This window comes from Pseudopipra pipra, chromosome 4 (assembly GCF_036250125.1).
Source record: "Pseudopipra pipra isolate bDixPip1 chromosome 4, bDixPip1.hap1, whole genome shotgun sequence".
NCBI classification, from domain to species: domain Eukaryota; kingdom Metazoa; phylum Chordata; class Aves; order Passeriformes; family Pipridae; genus Pseudopipra; species Pseudopipra pipra.
Window position 1 is genome coordinate 66,361,907 of NC_087552.1, and position 18,702 is coordinate 66,380,608.

At 39.6% G+C, this 18,702-nt stretch overlaps 1 protein-coding gene across 1 annotated transcript in view; it reads right to left on the reverse strand.

Moving 5' to 3' along the window:
• HGFAC (HGF activator) overlaps positions 1-18,702 on the reverse strand; it is a 43,957-nt gene that overhangs the window by 19,532 nt on the left and 5,723 nt on the right. Inside the window, exons 4-7 of the mRNA XM_064653347.1 lie at positions 15,152-15,225; positions 10,195-10,308; positions 8,994-9,125; positions 7,532-7,642 (exon numbers count right to left, since the gene is read on the reverse strand). Of these exons, the coding sequence (XP_064509417.1) occupies positions 7,532-7,642; positions 8,994-9,125; positions 10,195-10,308; positions 15,152-15,225 (431 nt within the window). The remainder of the gene's footprint in view (positions 1-7,531; positions 7,643-8,993; positions 9,126-10,194; positions 10,309-15,151; positions 15,226-18,702) is intronic.

An 18,702-nucleotide genomic window follows, 5' to 3' on the forward strand; every position in this document is an offset into this window, starting at 1 on the left:
GCTTCACATTTTAACTCCTGTCTGTGAAAGTGAGAATAACAGCACCCTCTGTAGCTTTCAGAGTTTGAAAATTAAAGATGATATGCCACAAGTGAAGTATAAGGGAAGCTATATATCTGTATGGCTATATTTCTGTATCATTCAGTCATACACTTATAACATTTACCTAGATTTCAATGTTTCTGTTTGGGCTCATGATTTCATACAACAGTGGATTGCATTGATTTATAACAAGTAATTCCAATAATTGTGCCACTTTCCAGTTTGTTGAATAGCAGTAAAACCTCTAACACTGAAATGAATCCCTGCTGAAACTGTAGCCTGATTATAACACATACAAACAATTTTTCTGAGCCAAAAACTAGGCAGAAAGGTGGAAAAATTGGCATCATTTTGTAATGAATTAAATCTAATAGAAACTTACCATGTAAAAAAAGAATGGATTTAAGACTGGGGTAACAAAGTGATTTACATAGCACAAAAGTATCTTTTTCAGTTACATTCTAACATAAGGATGGGATACTTCATTTACTGAAACTAGACTTATTTTTTAATATATTTCTTCTTCAAAGTATCTTTGTACCTTCAAACTTGCAAATGCTTAAATCAACAGAGCTAAAATTGAAGAGATTTATTTTTCTTATAAAAGCTAATGTACAAAGCTACCTTCTGAGTAAATTGAATTCTTTAATATAAAAGTTTAAGTCCAGCAATCTATAAACTCTACCAGTATTTTCTGACAGCTTGGAAAAGTAATATTCTAGATAAGAGAAAGGACTGTCTCTTCCATTTCAGTTTTCTATTGATTATCTTCAATTTTAGTACAATAGTTATGATTTACAGAGTCATGAATGCAATCAAATAGGTAGGTATATAAGCTGAAAGGAGCAATGTATTTAGGAAATAGGTTGTCAAGAGGTAGAGAAAAGAAATTCCAGCAGCAAAAAGCAAAAATTCCAGTGCTATATTACTTCAACAGTGAAACAACCTATTGCACAAACTACCTTACAGGATTTCCAAGAGTATCTGAGTGCCTAATGCATAGTGAAAGTTTTCATTCTATACCTATACCCCTAGGTCATTATGTGTTTAGAGTATGAGCCAAAATAAGTCTCTGGACAGGAATAGAAACAGACTGTATAGTAATTAATGATGGTCAGCAGATGAGCAGTTGTACTGTAGAGGGACAGTAATGAGTGGGGTGGTCTCTGGAGCCCCCAAAGCATCCAGTGTGGGCTGGGAGGAGAAAGCAGGCAATGGGAAAGACAAACAATACAGTAATCCAAGGATGAGCTGAAAGCCTGTGAGCTGCTGTACCATGTCTTCCACATCTTTCCTTCAACCACCTTCCTAACTGACAATTATACAGGAAAACAGATTGTATGGATTAAGAGATGTCAGTCCCCTCACATTGCAAGAGAAGATGTGCCCTCTATAAAATGTAGTGAACTGGTACCACTGTCATGTCTCAAATAAATCAAAAATAGGATTAAAAACACCCTTATGGCTTTGAATTAACCAGCACCCAGTAACTAATACTGCTGCCAAGTCAGGCATTCAATCACAAGAGTAAGGACTAAGCAGCTGCTTCATATTAGCAGCTGCTGATATTAATCATATTTGTTTATACTAGGATTACAATAAAGACTTGTGATCTAAAAAGGTACCTCTGTAGGAGCACAGAGGACACCACAGAAAACCTATTGCCCATCAATATCTGGAAAATGCATTTCTTTGTAAAAATAAAGAAGCCCTCTGTTGATCTCAAACCTACTCCTATCTGGAAATATAGACTCTTTCTTGAGAAATTTTTGCCTCTTTCTTGGAATTTGCCTTATCACTCAATCCTTCCAGAGTTAATCCTTGCTATATGCTTACTACCAGTATAGCTCATTATCTCCTCTTTAGCCCACATTTGCCAAGGTCTCAAATGTAAATGACTAATCCGTAACCTCCATGCAAACAATGCTTCCGTCTTCATTTATGTTTTATTCTGTATTAGCCAAAATGTTTATTATTATCCTAAACCTATAAAGAAAGCTGGGAGATCAGAATAGTCTCGCTATTATTGCTCACATCTGTCACCTGCATAAATGACACCTTATAGTTGTTTTTTTGCAAAGCCACAGTTATCTCCAGGCTCCTGTTCACCATTCCCTAGATTGGCACTATCTCAGTGCAATGAATCAGAGGTGGGTACTTGCTTGACAATGCCATGTTTACTTATTTCTTCATCTTCCAATCCCCCCTTCCATTTATCACTGCAGGTGACAATCTACTATGTAACTTCTTTCTCCGTGTAACTCCAGCATTATTTGAATTATTTTGGAATAATTCAAAATTAAATAAAAATCCAACCCACCATTACTATTTCTGTAGTGGAGCCCTGGGCTTTTTCTTCATTATCCTTGCATTATTAATCCATGCTTTCCCTTTATGCATCTTCCCAGGGGACCCATAAAACTTTACCTCTGCAAATAAAATAGTCACCTCTCCAAGCTATATTCAGCCATAACTGTGCTTTTTTATCTGCTGTTCCATAATAACTTTATTCTTTTTCAGCCTAGTTTTATTACTAATCCCAGTTCTTCAGACATGCAAGCAACAAGCATCATCTCAGTCCCACTTAGAAATCCTCTTCAAGTCTTAGTCACAGACGTACTAGTCCGAGTTCAGTGGAGAACTGGCTGACTGGTTGAAGACTCATTGTAAGCCAACAGACCTCGTGATTGTACTTCACCCTATTTCTTTTTTTTTGTCTCTTGTGATCCTAGAAAATAAAAAGTTAAACACTAGTCCAAAAACATTCTAGCAGATGGTAAGTATAAGCCAAAAATTAAGATGCATTATCTTCCGTCTTCTTCAGAAGAAAAAAAAGTTTTAAAACTTTCCTTCCAGCCTCCAGAGCTGAATTTACTTTACTGAAGTACCTTTTTTAGTAGAAAACTGCAAACACCCTATTTCAGTAAAAGAACCACTGAAAAGGTGGGTTTGCTGTCATTTTTACTAATTCTATTGCCTCATACTCCCCCAGTTTAACCCCCAAAGATGTGGCCAAGAAGGTTTTTTTCATGTATGTAATTATATACTCAGCTATTCTGTCATCTTCCTTTTCTAAGAATCTTCAACCTACATCTGACATACACCACATCTCCTTACATAACCATAAGCCTTCCACAATTAGCATTCCAACTCATACTTTTTTTAAAGCTATGGTGCCACTCTAATTCCAGTACCCATAGCCTAATTAGGGGAGGGGAGGGAACCAAGAAACCAAAACCAAACACTAGAAAACATAAAGAGGTTTCAAAAATATCTTCACCAACTTCACAGTTCATCATGACCAAAATACTCTCAAACCAGTATTGCTACCTAAACCTAACCTAAAGAAAACTCAAAATGTACAATCCTCCGTGCAGTCCTCCCAATACTCTCAAAACTACTGTAACCCACAACCACAGCGACACAAATCCAAGCAGGCTTTCCATGTGAGACAGACTTTCTATGTGCTGCTTTCTACTTCTTCATTAGTTTAATCATGAAAAGCACCAAAATCTGCCTTTAGTACACGGCTACCTTATTTTCACAAATAGTTCCACAAGAGCATACCTTAAACTGTTGCTGAGTCCTGATAAAACAATTGAGCCATAAATAAACCCCAGATAGCCATCAAGAACAATGTACCACCCAATGATTAAGGTAATCCTACACCATAAAAATCCAGTTGAAAGCTGACACACCATTGAAATATGTAGTATTAAACCCCACATATCTGTATCATCTATTCCTCTGTTAAACAGTAGAACAACAAAGCCACTCAAAGACACTAAAAGTTTCAGGAAAAGACTTGACAAGTAAACAGAATAAAGATATCCCACTAACATATCCTCCAATAAAACAAGAATAAATTTAAAATACAAATAAGTACCCCAAATTTACTGAAAACCCACACCCAAAAAAAGCAGTAACAAAGAAATTGTAAGGAGAAGAAAGTGATTTTACATGGAAATTGGGCAAAATACGTATATTAATTTCCACTCACATATCAACTGAGGCAAATAGTGTGAATCTAATGGTAGGGTTTCAACCACAGAAAACAAAAAGAACCAATCCCTTGAAAAAAAGTTCTACATCTCCCTCCTTTACCCTTCAACTCCCTTTAACTTCTCCATAAATCTTATTATAATGAGTTATCTGTCCTCTGGTCAAATAACTCCTCCTGTTTCTTTAGCTGTGTGTCCCTCTGTGTTCACCCAACATCTCCACTATGGCTCCCATCTGTTCAAAGAAACATAAAATGTCAAAGTAATTTTAAAATTACATGTTTATAATTGTTTGTCATCAGTTATCACCTCCAATGAAGTTAAATATTCTGAAGTTAAATATCTCCCATAAAAATTCCCTCTCCACTCCCTATAACAACTTGGGCCAAACACAAAATATTCCACTCACATCGTCCTCAGGTTTCACTTCTTGCTCACATTTAACACTGCCAAAGTGGCTGGGTCTGGGCCCTTTTTATTACTTTCTCTGTACAAGGAGACAACCATTGCTACTCATGGTTGGATAGTTAATTCTGCCTCTTCACCTAGAGACTGGATTCAGAGCTCTCTCAATAAGAGCTCTGTTTCCAGAGAGAATGAAGCTACTCCTTATTTCTGAAAATAGGTACATATTTAAGAGCAATTATTATGAATTAAACTTAATTAATCATGGATGCCTGAAAAGTTTTAAACAGCATCTGTTTGGGGAGAGATTTGTTCACAATGTATCTAATTTCCTTTGAAATTAAACTTTGCTGATGCACATAAATCTCAGAAAATTTTTTTAAATGGCAGTTCTTTCTTTAGCACTGAAAGTTTCTTCTTTAAGGGCAAGAAAATGATGTATTACCACAAAGAATAGAAATCTATATTAGAAACTGTCTTTTGTATATCTATCTCCTTTGTTATGGATATCTCCTATGTTACTTTCATCACCTCCTGTATTTTTAACTCAGATCATCCTTTTCCAGTAGCTGCATGGTCATTTACAATAATGCCTTGGCAATATATATACACATATATATACATACATATATATACACACACACACACATATAATGATTGTTTGCAAGAAAATTTTAAGATTAGTGAAAAGATAATTTTTTAGCGCTGACAGGGACCCTGTAGTCCAAAAAAAGTAATGGACAGATAAATAGGCATCTTTAAAATCACAAAAGTTATGATTATTCCATTACTCACTGTTCAAAGGGGAAGAATGAAATTACCAGGCAGTAAGTTTTTAGTTAACAATAGAAAATACTTCTTCTCATCACATCTATTTAAATTCTGAAACTTCTTGACATGGCATGCTGTGAAAGGGAAAAGCATAAAGGAATTCCAAAGAGTTTAGACAAATTCATGGAAAAAAGGTAAAAGTCTATCAGGTATGATGGTCCAAGCATGTGCTAAGAAAATCCTCAACTGGGAGGAGTATTTCTCACTAATTTCCTGCTACTTTCTTTACTCTTCTGTCTACTTTGACAGTGCTTGAGCTACAGTCAAGTTACAGACTTGTGATCTGCCTCCGGATGGTACATTGTTCATTAATATTTGTGAGTATAATGTTAAGATAAATTAGCTGTTTTTCCAGTTGATTTCCATATCAAGAGTGGTTATTCTTTGTATAAGTTGAGGACAGAGGACATCAGAGAGACCCCAAACACATCACAGTTCAATAACAGGTTGGGAGACTTACTGTTTATTAAATTGATTGATTTCTTTTTTTTTTATAAAAATAAAATAAAATCAGATATTTTAGCATCACACCTTGGGCTTAAGGTGGCCTCTATAACTGAATAATTCAGATTAAAGTACTTTTAGGAGACACTGTAATATTATCTGAATCAAGCATTATAAATACAAGCTATTCAGACTAAAGGGTAACTTCACAATTGCGTCCTGTTAAACAAGGAAAACTATAGAAGACGGTAAGAAGGAGACAAAGAGAAAAAGCCAGCTGTGCTTACAGCATCAAATTGAAGGGTTAAACAAAAACGTAATGCAACACATATTTAAAAATCAGTTCTGTGTGCTCTGAGGTTAGTACTCCTAGTGCTTTCACCAGAATGCCATTGCCCTAGTGTGATGATACCATCAGGTCTAGAGACCTGAGCACTAATTCATTTGCGTGAATTTAGAATGACTAAATCCTGGCAAAGAGGGTTTTTTTCATTTTTTTAAACTTGTTTCCAAGGCCCTGACACATAAACACACTCCTTCAGTTCCCATTTTATGTGGGAGTGTTAGGCAGCTGAACACAGATGGATTGTAAGCATCCAAAACTATTTGTTTAGCAAATCAAATGTTTGCTTTATTATTTTCAAGTGATCAAAGAGCACCTGCTTATTTCTTATTCTAAGCTAGTCAGACAGAAACCAGTATTACAGCTATAACACTGTCATCCTGATGTTTATAATCCAGGCCCCAGCTAAAATAGTGCTCCTTATGAAGAACTTAAAAGCATCACAAACCCATTTTGCATATTTCATCAGGTACCTTGTGAGTGAAGGTTCAGGACCAGTTTATACACCATCCAATTTGACAATTCACTCCTGTTATTTGTTATTCCAGCTGTACTGCTGGTCTCCCAAATGGATTTTTATTTGCAGCTTGAATAGTTAGCTGCATAGTTTGTTAACTATCAGAATAAAAAAAAGAACACCAGATACAAATTGCAGTGTTCATTACCATGGTTTTTTTACCTCACTACCCATTTGGACCAAATAGGTGCCCACCATAGCTACTGGGAGTCATATCTTCAATTTTGATGAGCCATGGGATTTATGCACTCAGCCACTGATATAACTCGAGGATTTAGTGTGCAAACAAGCTTTACAAGCAGATTTAACACCTGCATGGATAAATGTTAAGTCTTCTGGAGGAATGTTCTATCAAAAACTGTGGAGCTTCTAATAAGCAAAACAGGACTAACACATAGACACCAAAAAGCATATTTCTCTGCCCTAACCCACCAGAGGAAGCAAGTGTTTTTATGTAAGCTGTACTGGGCTAAATGTGCTATTAAAATTCAAGGTAACTCAAAAGGTGTGCATTTTCTCTTTGTCTACTTCCCACAGTAATCTAGTGCTACCAAACACAGTCAGCTGCTAGATTTTGTCAGAGCATAAATTCCAGTTTTATGAGGGGATGCATGGATCTGTGGGGAGGCAGTTGCTCTAGACTACAGCTCTGCGACTGATCCTGCAAAATGGAAGCATGAACTTACCATATGGGCATGAGTAATTGGATTAAAATTTCTGTGATTGATTTTCTATAAAGTTAAGGGCATGAACAAATATTTTTAGAAACAGTCTCAGTGTGTGTTGTGTTTTACACTGTAGAAATACATTAGACCCTTGTTCTGTGTGACTCTTCAGTTGTTACAAGAAATGTCCTCAAATGCAGAATACAACAAGGGGCAAAACCCACCAGCTTCACACCCAGATGAAAACTCCATATTCCATTTGCCAGTAGGTTGTTATACTTACCAATATTGCAATACTTTCCTCCATAATTTTCTTTGCAATCGCATACTATTTTCCCACTGAAGGTAACCATTTTACACTCTCCACCATTCATGCAAGGATCATGAACACAGCCTACAAGCAGAAACCAAAGATCAAACCAAAGGTACAAATTATTCAAGAGAGTCAGTCCATTTTATTTTACTTTAGTACATCTTCTCTGTGCATACACATTTTTGGGAAGAATTTTCTTTTTTGCTCATCTCAGACCTACACTTGATATAAATCAAAGGAAATTCGGCTGGTTTCTGCCCACCAAGGTCTGTCTCATTGTTTTTACTGCTATTGGATAATGTCAGCTATTGAAAAATATTATTAATGAACAATAGATAAAATGGGGGTGGTGATTATTATTACTAGTGGTGATGGTATTAACACTTCTTTCTCTGAGAGGGTTCTGCCAGTTCCAGGCTTGCCACTAAGCTGTATTAAAACTTCTAATAACACGTCTAGTAGGTAGCTCAGTTAAATATTTTAGATCTCTGATTGGGAAGTATTAAGTCCTATCAAATTTCACAACTCTACCATGGACTCCTGATGTCCTAGAAAGTATGTCTCCATACTTTAGTTTCCAGTTATGTAAGGTGGGAATAAAAGCACGCACCTATTTCAAAGGGCTTTTATGAAGCTTGTCTGTACTGTAAGTTACTTGGGAGTCCGGGCAGGGTAAAAGTCAGCCAGATTGAGTAACAGAATAGCCATACCAGAGCACCTATAGAGGTGAGGCATATGGTTTGCCTTGCAACATCTCTCCTTCCAAATGGAAGGTGATGTGCTGGCTTCATCGGGTAAGTGAGAACCCCAAGTGCATGCCCTGTGCCTGGCCAGCTGTGTTGAGCACCTGGCAGCCCTAAAACAAGGAAGAGGCTTCATAACCTAAGCACTACCCCAGCCAGGAATGGGTAAAAAAAAAGTTTGGCCAAAAATCATGGGGACTCTGGGGTCAATGCAGGTCATATGGGATCCTGGAGGTGGGTGAAGTTTACATGGTAGCAACTTGAGAGTGGGATAGACTTGAGAAGAAACACAGAGGTGAAACAGCAATATGAAGGGATTGTAGGTGTGCAGAGGAATATAGAGCAGGGTGTGCCACTCAAGCATGTTACAGTTTTGGAGGAGAAATTTTACCATTTCTACTATATAATCTGTGGCATATTCTTACATGCAGCAGACCAGGATTACATCCCTCTCAAAGAAAACCCTGAGGTGTGTCCCTAAAATTCATCATAATGCATATAATTACTATATTGAAGTGATTTCCTGGGTCAGTATTACTGCTCATGCATGGAAAGGAAAGCTAAAATGTTCTCTTTTGGGGATGGTATGTGAGCTGCAAGAGCAGCACTATGGTGTGTAACACCACGCAGGCTCTAATATCCTCACTGTCCATGCAGGCCTACATCTGTAACACAAAATAGTGCCTTACCTTTGTAATCAACACGCTCGCACTCGATCTGGCCGTTCACGCACATGCACTGCTCCACAGTTCCGTGTTGAACTCTTGACCAGCTCATGCCCACATCAAAGAACTCATAGAGATTGTCGTCAAAACATTTCTCTGAAATGAAGTTTTACAAACAACACAAGCTTTCAGATGTTATTCCTTACAAGAAACAGCACCACAATCTCCATCATTCTCTGTTCATCCCTTCTTTCCTGTTGAGCAGATCTGTGTTTGTTGGCAGTGCTTCTCAAGCAAGCCAGCCTCCAGAGTGTGGAGGCACCAAGCCACTAGAGCAGAAGCTCCAAGGACCTGGAGACAGAGGTGGCTTTCTCCTAAAGCATGACAGCATCACCACTACTTAAGCCCTTCCAAAAGTTCGTTCAGCAAACAGAAAAAGTCAAATCGGTGGTATACACTTGTGTCTGTGCCACTTTAATGTATCATTCACTGAAAAAGCCTTCTTTGTTTATTGTCAGGAGAGAAGTCTAGAGCTACTGGGGGACTTGGCAGTGTAGGGCTAATGGTTGAACTCACTGATCTTAAGGGTCTTTTTCAAACTAAACAATTCCATGTTTCTATGAAAAGCCTTCATTAAACTTCAGCAAGCACAACTGAAAACCCTCAGAAAAAAATCCAGACTCCTTGCTTGATGTGCAGCAAATTGGGAGTGACATCACCATAAAACTGGAAAAATAACCCAAGCAAAGCTTTTTGGCCTGACTCTACTCCTTTGAAAATGACTGCCCTGAAGGTGGAGCAGCTACCCAGGTACAAAGCCAACATCACAGGAAAAGTTGTAACAGACCCATATGTGCATATACATAAGGAATAAGGCATCACCTGAAATTGTGTTGCTTTGTCATGTTTTTATGCCCTACCTACTAGATATAAGTAATTTCCAAACATGTAAGGGTTATTTAAACATTAAAACAGCAAACGAAGGGGAAGAGGCTTTTTGTGCTTCCCATGCTCAGAGCATACTTGCATTTATAATTGTACAGTCAAGCTATTTTCAGATGTCCTGTCAGGAATGGATTGTCTGTCACAACCATTTGGAAATCCACCTACACAAACACTCATGCTGTAGTGGTCTCTCCCATCAAGCACTACCTTTTCATCAAGCAAACATTAATGAGCTTTACTTATATTTTGTGTTGCAACACCCATGGAAGAAGATACTTACTCAGCTGACAATCCTCGCCTGTGAATTCCTCGGGACAGGTACAGTGGTACATCCTATGGCTATGGGTGAGAGAACAGGTACCTCCATTTTGGCAAGGGTTGCTTGCACAGTGATCTAGAGAGCCCACATAAGAGGTTGTTGTTAATAGGTGCCAGATAAGTCAGGCTTTGCTGTGTTAGGCATCCACTTGATTACATGAACCATTTTGGTTCAATGCACGGAGGCTTTAATACCACCTATTAAGCTAAAACAAAGTTTATCCAACCAATTTACATTGGGTTTGTTTTCAGTTGTATAGCAGCTATATTTATCCGACTTTTAAAAACCATATGGTAAATCACTGAGCTGAATCTTCACCCCTGGAGTAATTATCCAAAGATGGTAGGTCCAGGCATGCCTGAAGTTGCCAGAGCTGGCACTGCAGTGAGGAAGACGATGGGACAGGTGTCCACAAGATGGAGCTGTGCCTTTACACTGGGGAGGGAGGAAGGCTGCAGCTCTGCCTCTGCCCAGCATTCTGTCCTGCAACCTTCTCATTGCAATGTCAATCACCGGGATTAGGCATCTCTCTTTCAAATTACAAGAAGGACAACCCTTGACAGAAGAATTTGCTATTGCTATTTTTGGATTACATCTAAAACTGATGGGCAGCTAGAACAAAGAGGGAAATTATAAAGCAAAACACAAAGCACATCCAAGTAAATCAGGCCAAGAAAAATTAAATTGGACCAGTCTAGTATATCTCTGTTTACTAAGGAATTTTCTAAATCATGGGAAAATGTGGTGGGAGAGGAGCATATGAGCCAGGATAACCCTCTAACTCCTGCGATAGAAGCTTTACATGGCAATGTGCCATGCAAATGTAGTAAGTCTTGCTGTCCAGGCAATGTTCCTGATTTCAGGCAGTGTTGAGGGATGTATCTCCCCTGAAGTTAACCAACAGCATGTTTACACCTGCTCCAGAGCTGGCCCAACAGCTTGTTTGCATTCTAATCCTCTTTTCTAATGCTCATCAAACTCTGTGACACCAAACTCTGTGACATCAAACTCTGTGAGAGTTACTCAATCCATGTGCTTCTTCAGCTAGAGAGCGCGGTCCTAAGCACGGGATGCAACATATAGAGGCACAGGCACACACATGCAGGGCTAAGGTGAAGCATAAATGGTACATCCTGAAGTTTGCTAAAACATTGTGAATGTGAGGTTCCCTGGCACAGATCAAAATATTTACTTCAGAAGAGAGTGATGTAATTCCTATCAGATAGCAAGTCTGGGTGTATTCACTGGGAGTTTCACTCCAGGATAACATCAAGGGAAAGCAAGTAAAGTCAGTGACATTCCTAATCTTCCTGCTGTTGATAGTTAGGAAACTTCTAGTGGTGTAATGTTTCCTCAAAGGAAAATTCTGTATTTCCTATTCCCATTACATCCAAACCATGACTTGATCTCCAAGACATCTTCTGCTGCTACAAGTGCTCAAGTAGTTTTTTGTACCCTTGTTAAATCTACAAAAAGCACTTCCAGTCTTCCATTTCTTTCCCAGTGACTACCTCACTAAATCCCACACACCACTCCAGTCTGACCATCCAGGGGTGTTCAGTGTCCCTTCCCACCTTTCCTGGAGTCCAGCAACAACTTCTGCTCATAAGCATCACAGTTCCCTGCAGGGAATCCTGACCACCATTAACTATCAATTAACTGGGGAGTGCTAAGTCCCTGCCTTCTCAACACTATCTAAAGCACCCTCATGGGCAAAACACTCTGCTTGCCAGCAGTTATCTTGACTTCAGCTTCACATCTCTAAGTCTCTACTGAATGAGCAGTAGCCTTGTCTCACCTTTCTACCCATATCTCCCAACAAAAACTTTCTGTTTCTGCCACCCATCTTCCCCAGAGCCCCTCCTGGGGTAATGCCTCTTCCTCCTGCCTGCACAGCCCACATTGCTCTACTTCTTCTTTCCATGTCAGTCCAGATATACCTTAAAAATACTCACTGTCTGGCACTTTTTTCCCAACGTTTGGGCCTCCCTGGGGTTTTGGCCATTTGTCCAAGATTTCCAGATATTCAGAGCAGTAGTTCTACCAGACTGCCCAAGATCTGGAAGTCCCACAAATAGAGGCATTGCACATTTGTGCATATGTGTACATAACTGCAAGCTGTGGATGCACAGCCCAGCTGGTCCATGTATGTGAAGGGGCTCACGTTGGGCAGCTACTACACACACCAGAGGTATCCCCTGGGCAGGAGAGGAGGATGTCTGGAAATCTGGGTAAATAACCCCTGAAGGCAGCAATAATGCTCCCACAGATAGTAGGGGGAGTTGAACAAGGGCCATGGCTGTTGATAAAGCAAGCTCTGACTCTGCACAGTGCAGTACTAACAACTCCCTCCAGCAGAAACTACATACCTGAGCTTCACTTTATCCTGAAGCTTAAAGGCTGTCTGGTTAAACTTTCCCTGAATTTGGCAGATGCATTTTTCGTATCAACGCCTCAAACACTTGCTTAGCATTGATTTGTAAGCATCTCCAAAGTTTTGAAGTAGGATCCCCACATATACATGTTATTCTTGGCCTGGAGAGTGTTTGTGCTTCAACCTTTGCTTTCAAGAAACTTTATTGCCATCCTAGTTGACACACTTCTCACCAACCCCTCATGGCCAAAGGATACTCTCTCCCTGAAATTTCATTTCATCTTGTTTTTTGAGCATCTTTAAAATGTTTGAGATTTCCCCAAATATTTAATATTTTAGTGGATTTTTTTCCCAACAAAATCATATTATTTTAAAGATCAGCATTGTTCAGTTTGATTGCTTATTTATTCCCAGCTGTCTTCCTCAGCAGATGACCTTTCTTCCTGTTTGCTTGAAATTCCCTTCATCCATTTTGTCACTTTTCCTTTCAATCTCACCATAAAACTTTTCTCTTTAAGCTATGGTTGATAATCTGTTAAACATTTTTTAAATTCAAATACAGTGCTTGCTGCTTTAAAAAAAAAATAGACATGGTAACAAATAAAACAGCAGCTAAGACACTTTTATTTAATTTTTAAAAATTCTAAACACTTCTAGAAATAAAGATTTTTTTTCATTTTGCAACAGCTAGCAGTGATCTCTTCCAGGTATCCCATCCATTTTCTCTTTTCTTTCCTGTCTCACACATATAAATCCTATTTGGGCTTTTTTCTGGAGAAAAACCAGTAGCCAGGGAAAGCCCTCACTGATGTTAAGGTGCATTGACAGAGATACCCCTCGGCGAGAGGCAGGCAGACAGGGTGGCTTTCTCGTTCCAACCCACCCTACCCAACCCACCCTGCCTGTAGGTAACAGGCAAAAATGAGCCAAGAATTCTAAAAAGGCTTGCAGGCAACGAAATATCTTGCAAGACAATGGTGATGGGCAGACAGACGGACAGAGGCTGCACGAGGCACCCCCAGAAATGCAACACTAGGTTTGGAGAGCTGTTTCAGCTCCTGGAGGAGTCTCTTTGAGTCAGCCAGCTGTCACTGTGACAGTAACTGTTTCACTGGAGGATTAAAGCAGTCACGAGTTGCAGCTACCAATATTTTAAGCTCTGGGAGGCCACTCACGAATAACTAAGTGCAGCCCCCATAACCTGGCTCTTGTAAGGCATGAACTGCTTATAAAGTCCACGTTCATGTCTGACACACTTACATTGCAAAGGCACATACAGTGCTGCTTTTTTTTGGGGGTTGGGTCATTTGCCTCTGATCTACTGTTAATCTGTTATAAAGCCAGGCTGGAAAATAATTTAAAGTCAGGAAGTTTAAAAAGGTGATGCTATGCACTGCTTAATTTTAGACTGTCAGCATGATTCGGCTAACATTGGCTTTTCAAGTGCTCTGGTAGATTGCAATCAGCTTGGCAGTGAGACTCCTGACACTGCGGAGAACTCTCTGAAAGGGGATGGTGGAAAATACCCTTCCTTTGAAAGCGGAAAGTGAACATCTCAGGGCATCTGGTCATATCCTGCAGACTAAATAAAACAGATTGAGTTTAAAAGTAGTGAGATGGCAAAAAGAGGAACATGATCAGCATTTAGACACAGATCCAAAAAAAAACTTCAGGGGCATCAAGTTTAAACAGAGCAACACCTGATTTGTCAGTGTTGGTCTGTGTCTATATGAATTGAGAATTAGATGTATGCTTTCCTTATAAAATGAGATTCTCCAACATCCAGCTGGGATGGAGCTGGGAAGAAAGAGACAAGAAAAGGTCAGTCACTGAGGTACTGCTGAGGACAGGGAGGCATGTTCCCAACTGAACTTCTTGGGATGTGGTGCTTTCACTCTGTGTCAATTAAAGTGACTTATATCTATATATATAGAAAGGAGAGTTTGCCACAGACCTTGACTTCCCATTTTAGACAAATTTCTGCAATGAGGTAATTGTAGCATTGGAGTGTGATGACCACATGAAGCCATAGCACTGTTCAGCTAAGTAATCCTCTCACTGTCCCTTGGGACTCTTGCAACGAATGTGTCTAGCCTCTTGCCCTCTCTGATAGAGCTCAAAGCCCAGGGAAGTCTGGTTTTGAGGTCTGCTTTTTCCCAAATGTTTATGTGCCTTCTAAACGATTAACAGGTCAAACAGACAGAAAAAGTAGCTGATTAAATTAAGGAAAAGCTAATAGGCACATCCAAGCTGTGCAGGAGGAGGAGATGTGCTCAGCTCCAGCTGGAGTTCAGATTTCCACGTTGGCGTTACCATAATTTCTCTCCATGACTTCAAATTAGTCAACAGAGAGTGAATTAAAGACTGTGTGATATACACAATTTAATACTATGGTTCTGTAGAGTCACAGAGAGATTATGGAAACAGCTGACGTGAAGGCTTGCTCTGTGTACACCATATAAAAGGCACACTGGAGGCACCATCCCTCCTTACTGCAAAGGAGGAGCCAGGTACCTGGAGCAACCCAGCAATGGCTCACCTTACCTGAGTGGTCTTTGTGCAACAAAGCACAGTGTCCCCACCTCCTGTCCCGGTCAAAGTTAGGTGTTGTTGAACACCTGAAAAGAAAATTAAAGGTGAAGTTTAGTGCAGCTTTAAATGACTGAAACTTCATGGCCTTCACACTTTGGCAACCTGGAAATTCATACTTTTTTTTTCCTAATTAACATTACTTTCATTCAAACTCTCTTAACACCAGAGGGAGAAGTTTGCTTTCATTTGTTAAAGTTGCTCTGCTTCATTCCTCTCAAATTAAAAACAGATAAAAAATGAGATGTAGAAGCAGGATCTGATATTTTCGACAAATCCTCCAGAAAAATACCAACATTATTTCTATTTCTAAGATTAGAAAATGAAAGACAGAAATAAAAATAAAACCAAAGCAAACAAATTATGTCTCCTTTACTCATCACAAAACAAGCAAAAGAGGACCCAGACTATTTTTGATGCCTGATGGTTACTTTAATAATCTGTGGAGACAGGAGAATGTCCACAGAGGGACTTTTCCTGGCTTTCAGTGACAAATGTATTTCACACTCAGTTCCTTTAAAACATTCTTATTTTGGAACTTGCTAGATGAAATGAGGAAATAACTGACATGGTGGTGATTTCCAGACACACAGATAAAACCTCCCTTTTTTTTTTCAGAGCAGAGGACTGAGTCCTGCACGCCACGTCGCCTGTGGGAATCCTACCAAGGCGAATTTTGACAACTGTTTTCTGTACACCTTCCTTGCCCTCACTGGTCTGTTATCTCCAAGGCTCAGAGCACTCCAAAAAGCATTGAGCTGCTGTTCTTCATTTGCAGAAGTAAACTTACAGGCTTCCCCAAAGTCACACAGGGAACATGTGACTGAAATGAGGCTGAATCTTGGGGGTCCAAGTCCTGCCCCAATGCGCCATCCACCAAAACATCCTCCCTAATCAGTTCTAATGCAGAGAAATAATATCAGCTACATGGCATTAGAAAAATTAGAGTTTACTTTATTTAATGTGCCTTATGATCTATTTTTGTTATGCGTGGTTTTCTCATACCTTGAACACTTGGGTGATCAAATATTTTTTCACCCCAGGATGTCACAAGCTAGATCGAAATTTTATTGTAGTGCATGTGTACCATTTTAACTGCCCTACTTTCCTTCTTAATTAGATGCTATGTGGCATTTAAAACACTTAATTCCTGTGGAGCATTTGAACAGGCCATGTATATTAAGTTTGGTGACCTCAATTATACAAGGTGCAGTAACAAAAAGGTGCTTGGTAGTCTAGTGCAGATTAACTTGGCAAAAACTTAAAGAGGCTGTTTTCTCATAAGCATTAAGGCTGGTGTGACTGTTGGGAACTGATGGAAATTTCTCAATGATCCTTTGGTGGGAAGTAGATCGTGCTTTTTTAAAGGATGGTCTAGTGTGCATGAAGATTAAGATGAGGAATGAGTTAAAAGTGTTCTCAGCACTGCCTGTGTCACTGTTGGCAAAACCATCTCTGACTGAACACTTCATCTGTGCCAGCCATGATGGGGGAGGAGAATCCACACTTTTCTGACTTTTCTGAATGACATAATTTCTGATTTAGCACGTTGATGTTACACTGGGCAGCATGGAATAGGCAAATGAAAAAGGCTCTGCATAAACCTAAGAAATGCAAGAAAACTCTGGTCATTATGGGGGGAAAAAACATTTTTGTGCAATTCAATGCTCTCTGGAGTCTGTCCAGCAACAGTCAAGTTCTAAGCAAAGGGGGATCTCAAATTTTTCCATCTAAAATGTTTTTTGTTATCAGAGACCCTGATAGAAGCTCATTCTATCAGCTTTTCACAACCCACTGATCCTCCCACTCAATGCTCTCCACAGCCAGTCCCCTCCTTCCCTATCATCTTGCAGTGACTACGAAGAGGTTGGTCCTACCTTGTGACGCCAAGCTGCCTCCTCAGTGTCGGGCTTCTTGCCCAGTCACATAATCCTTCTATAGGTTCCACCACATATCTCTCTCCGTCTGGGACAACCTCAGCACATCCTCAAAACTACTTCACTTGTCTCCCTCCTTTTATTTTCAAAATGCCTTCTTTGCTTTGAGGCTTACCAAAAATGTGATGATATTTCGGTCTCAGGGGATGTGACCTCCAGCAGCCAGACCAACCCAATAGGCTTATTATTTCTTTGTGCTGTTTGAAAATGCACCCATGCTCAAAATTTATGAGATAGCAAATGTCTTTACATCAGACTGTCATTTATTGTTAATAAAAAGTGAAAACTTAAAGACACAGACACTGAACTAATTACACTAGAAAAGTCCACTTTCTGGGCATAGATTTAAATAACATTTTAAACCCATGCATGGTAAACAACATAGGAATGGACAAATAAAATGGTATGTCGCAGATGAGGCCTAACTGGCTGACAAGATAAATGGAAAGTGGGTTATCTTACTCACTTGGGAGCCCTAACAATAAGATGTCTTAGAGAGCAAGCAAAGGCTCAGGACAGACTGGTGGAAGGAAAGAGCTCTGTCATCACACTTGGTGCTGCTACTCTTTTCAAGACTTGCCTGAAACCTTTTTAGGTGTTGTCCTCAACATGAGAGATGTCCAGACTTCACCTGACAACACCAAACCTACCACCGTCAGCACCAGAAAAATATCAAGCCTGGTGCTTGACATGTCCCAGCTCAAACCACATGTACTTCTCCTTTACAGGACTGCCATAAACTCTCCAGCTTGTAATCCAGCTGTCCATAAAGCTCTCCTCTGCACTGTTTTCAATCTGTGGCCAAAGTTTCAAAAGTTATCTTCTTGTATTCCAGGGAATATGGTAAGATCATTCCCTTCCTATACATATCTAAGCGGACCTTTGCACAGGGGACCCACATATCCAGCACCCAAGCATAGGATAAAGCTTCTCCAGGGTATGAATCAATACCTTCCAATTTACAGCCAAAATTTCAGGCTAGGTCTGCTCCTGCCATTCCCCTTGAGCAGAATCTTGAGGAATCCATCCCACCATGGGACACAGGGGCAAGGTGCTGGCAGCTTCCCTGCAACCACAGCTCGGTTCAGTTCAGACCACTGTCCCCATTTGCTCTCACAGATGTTCACTGCACACCCATTTTGTCAGCCCCCACACTGCTCTGTCTTTCTGGAGGTACCAATGAAATTCAGAAGCAATTCCAGCTGGCTTTTTTTCTCCTCAGCACAAAGGGAAAATTTACATGATATCTTTAGTAAGTTATCATGTAAGACTTGGTAAGAGGACACTAAATAGAAACTTATCTGTGAAAATAGCTTATAATTAAAGGGAAATGCAATACAGGATGCTGTTAAAGGAAGTCTATTATTTAAATACTGCAATTATTTTGTCTTCTTTCCTGTATTTTCAATAAATATTTATAAAGATACAACTTGTTTGTTGCTCCCAAAAAAAGTAGGGAGGGCTTTCTGCAGTCAGGAGCTGATTTATGTTGAAACACAGTATCTGTGTCATAGGTACTATGAGAAAACATAAAATTAAAGCCAATTGGAGAAGGCTTTGGCCTGCACT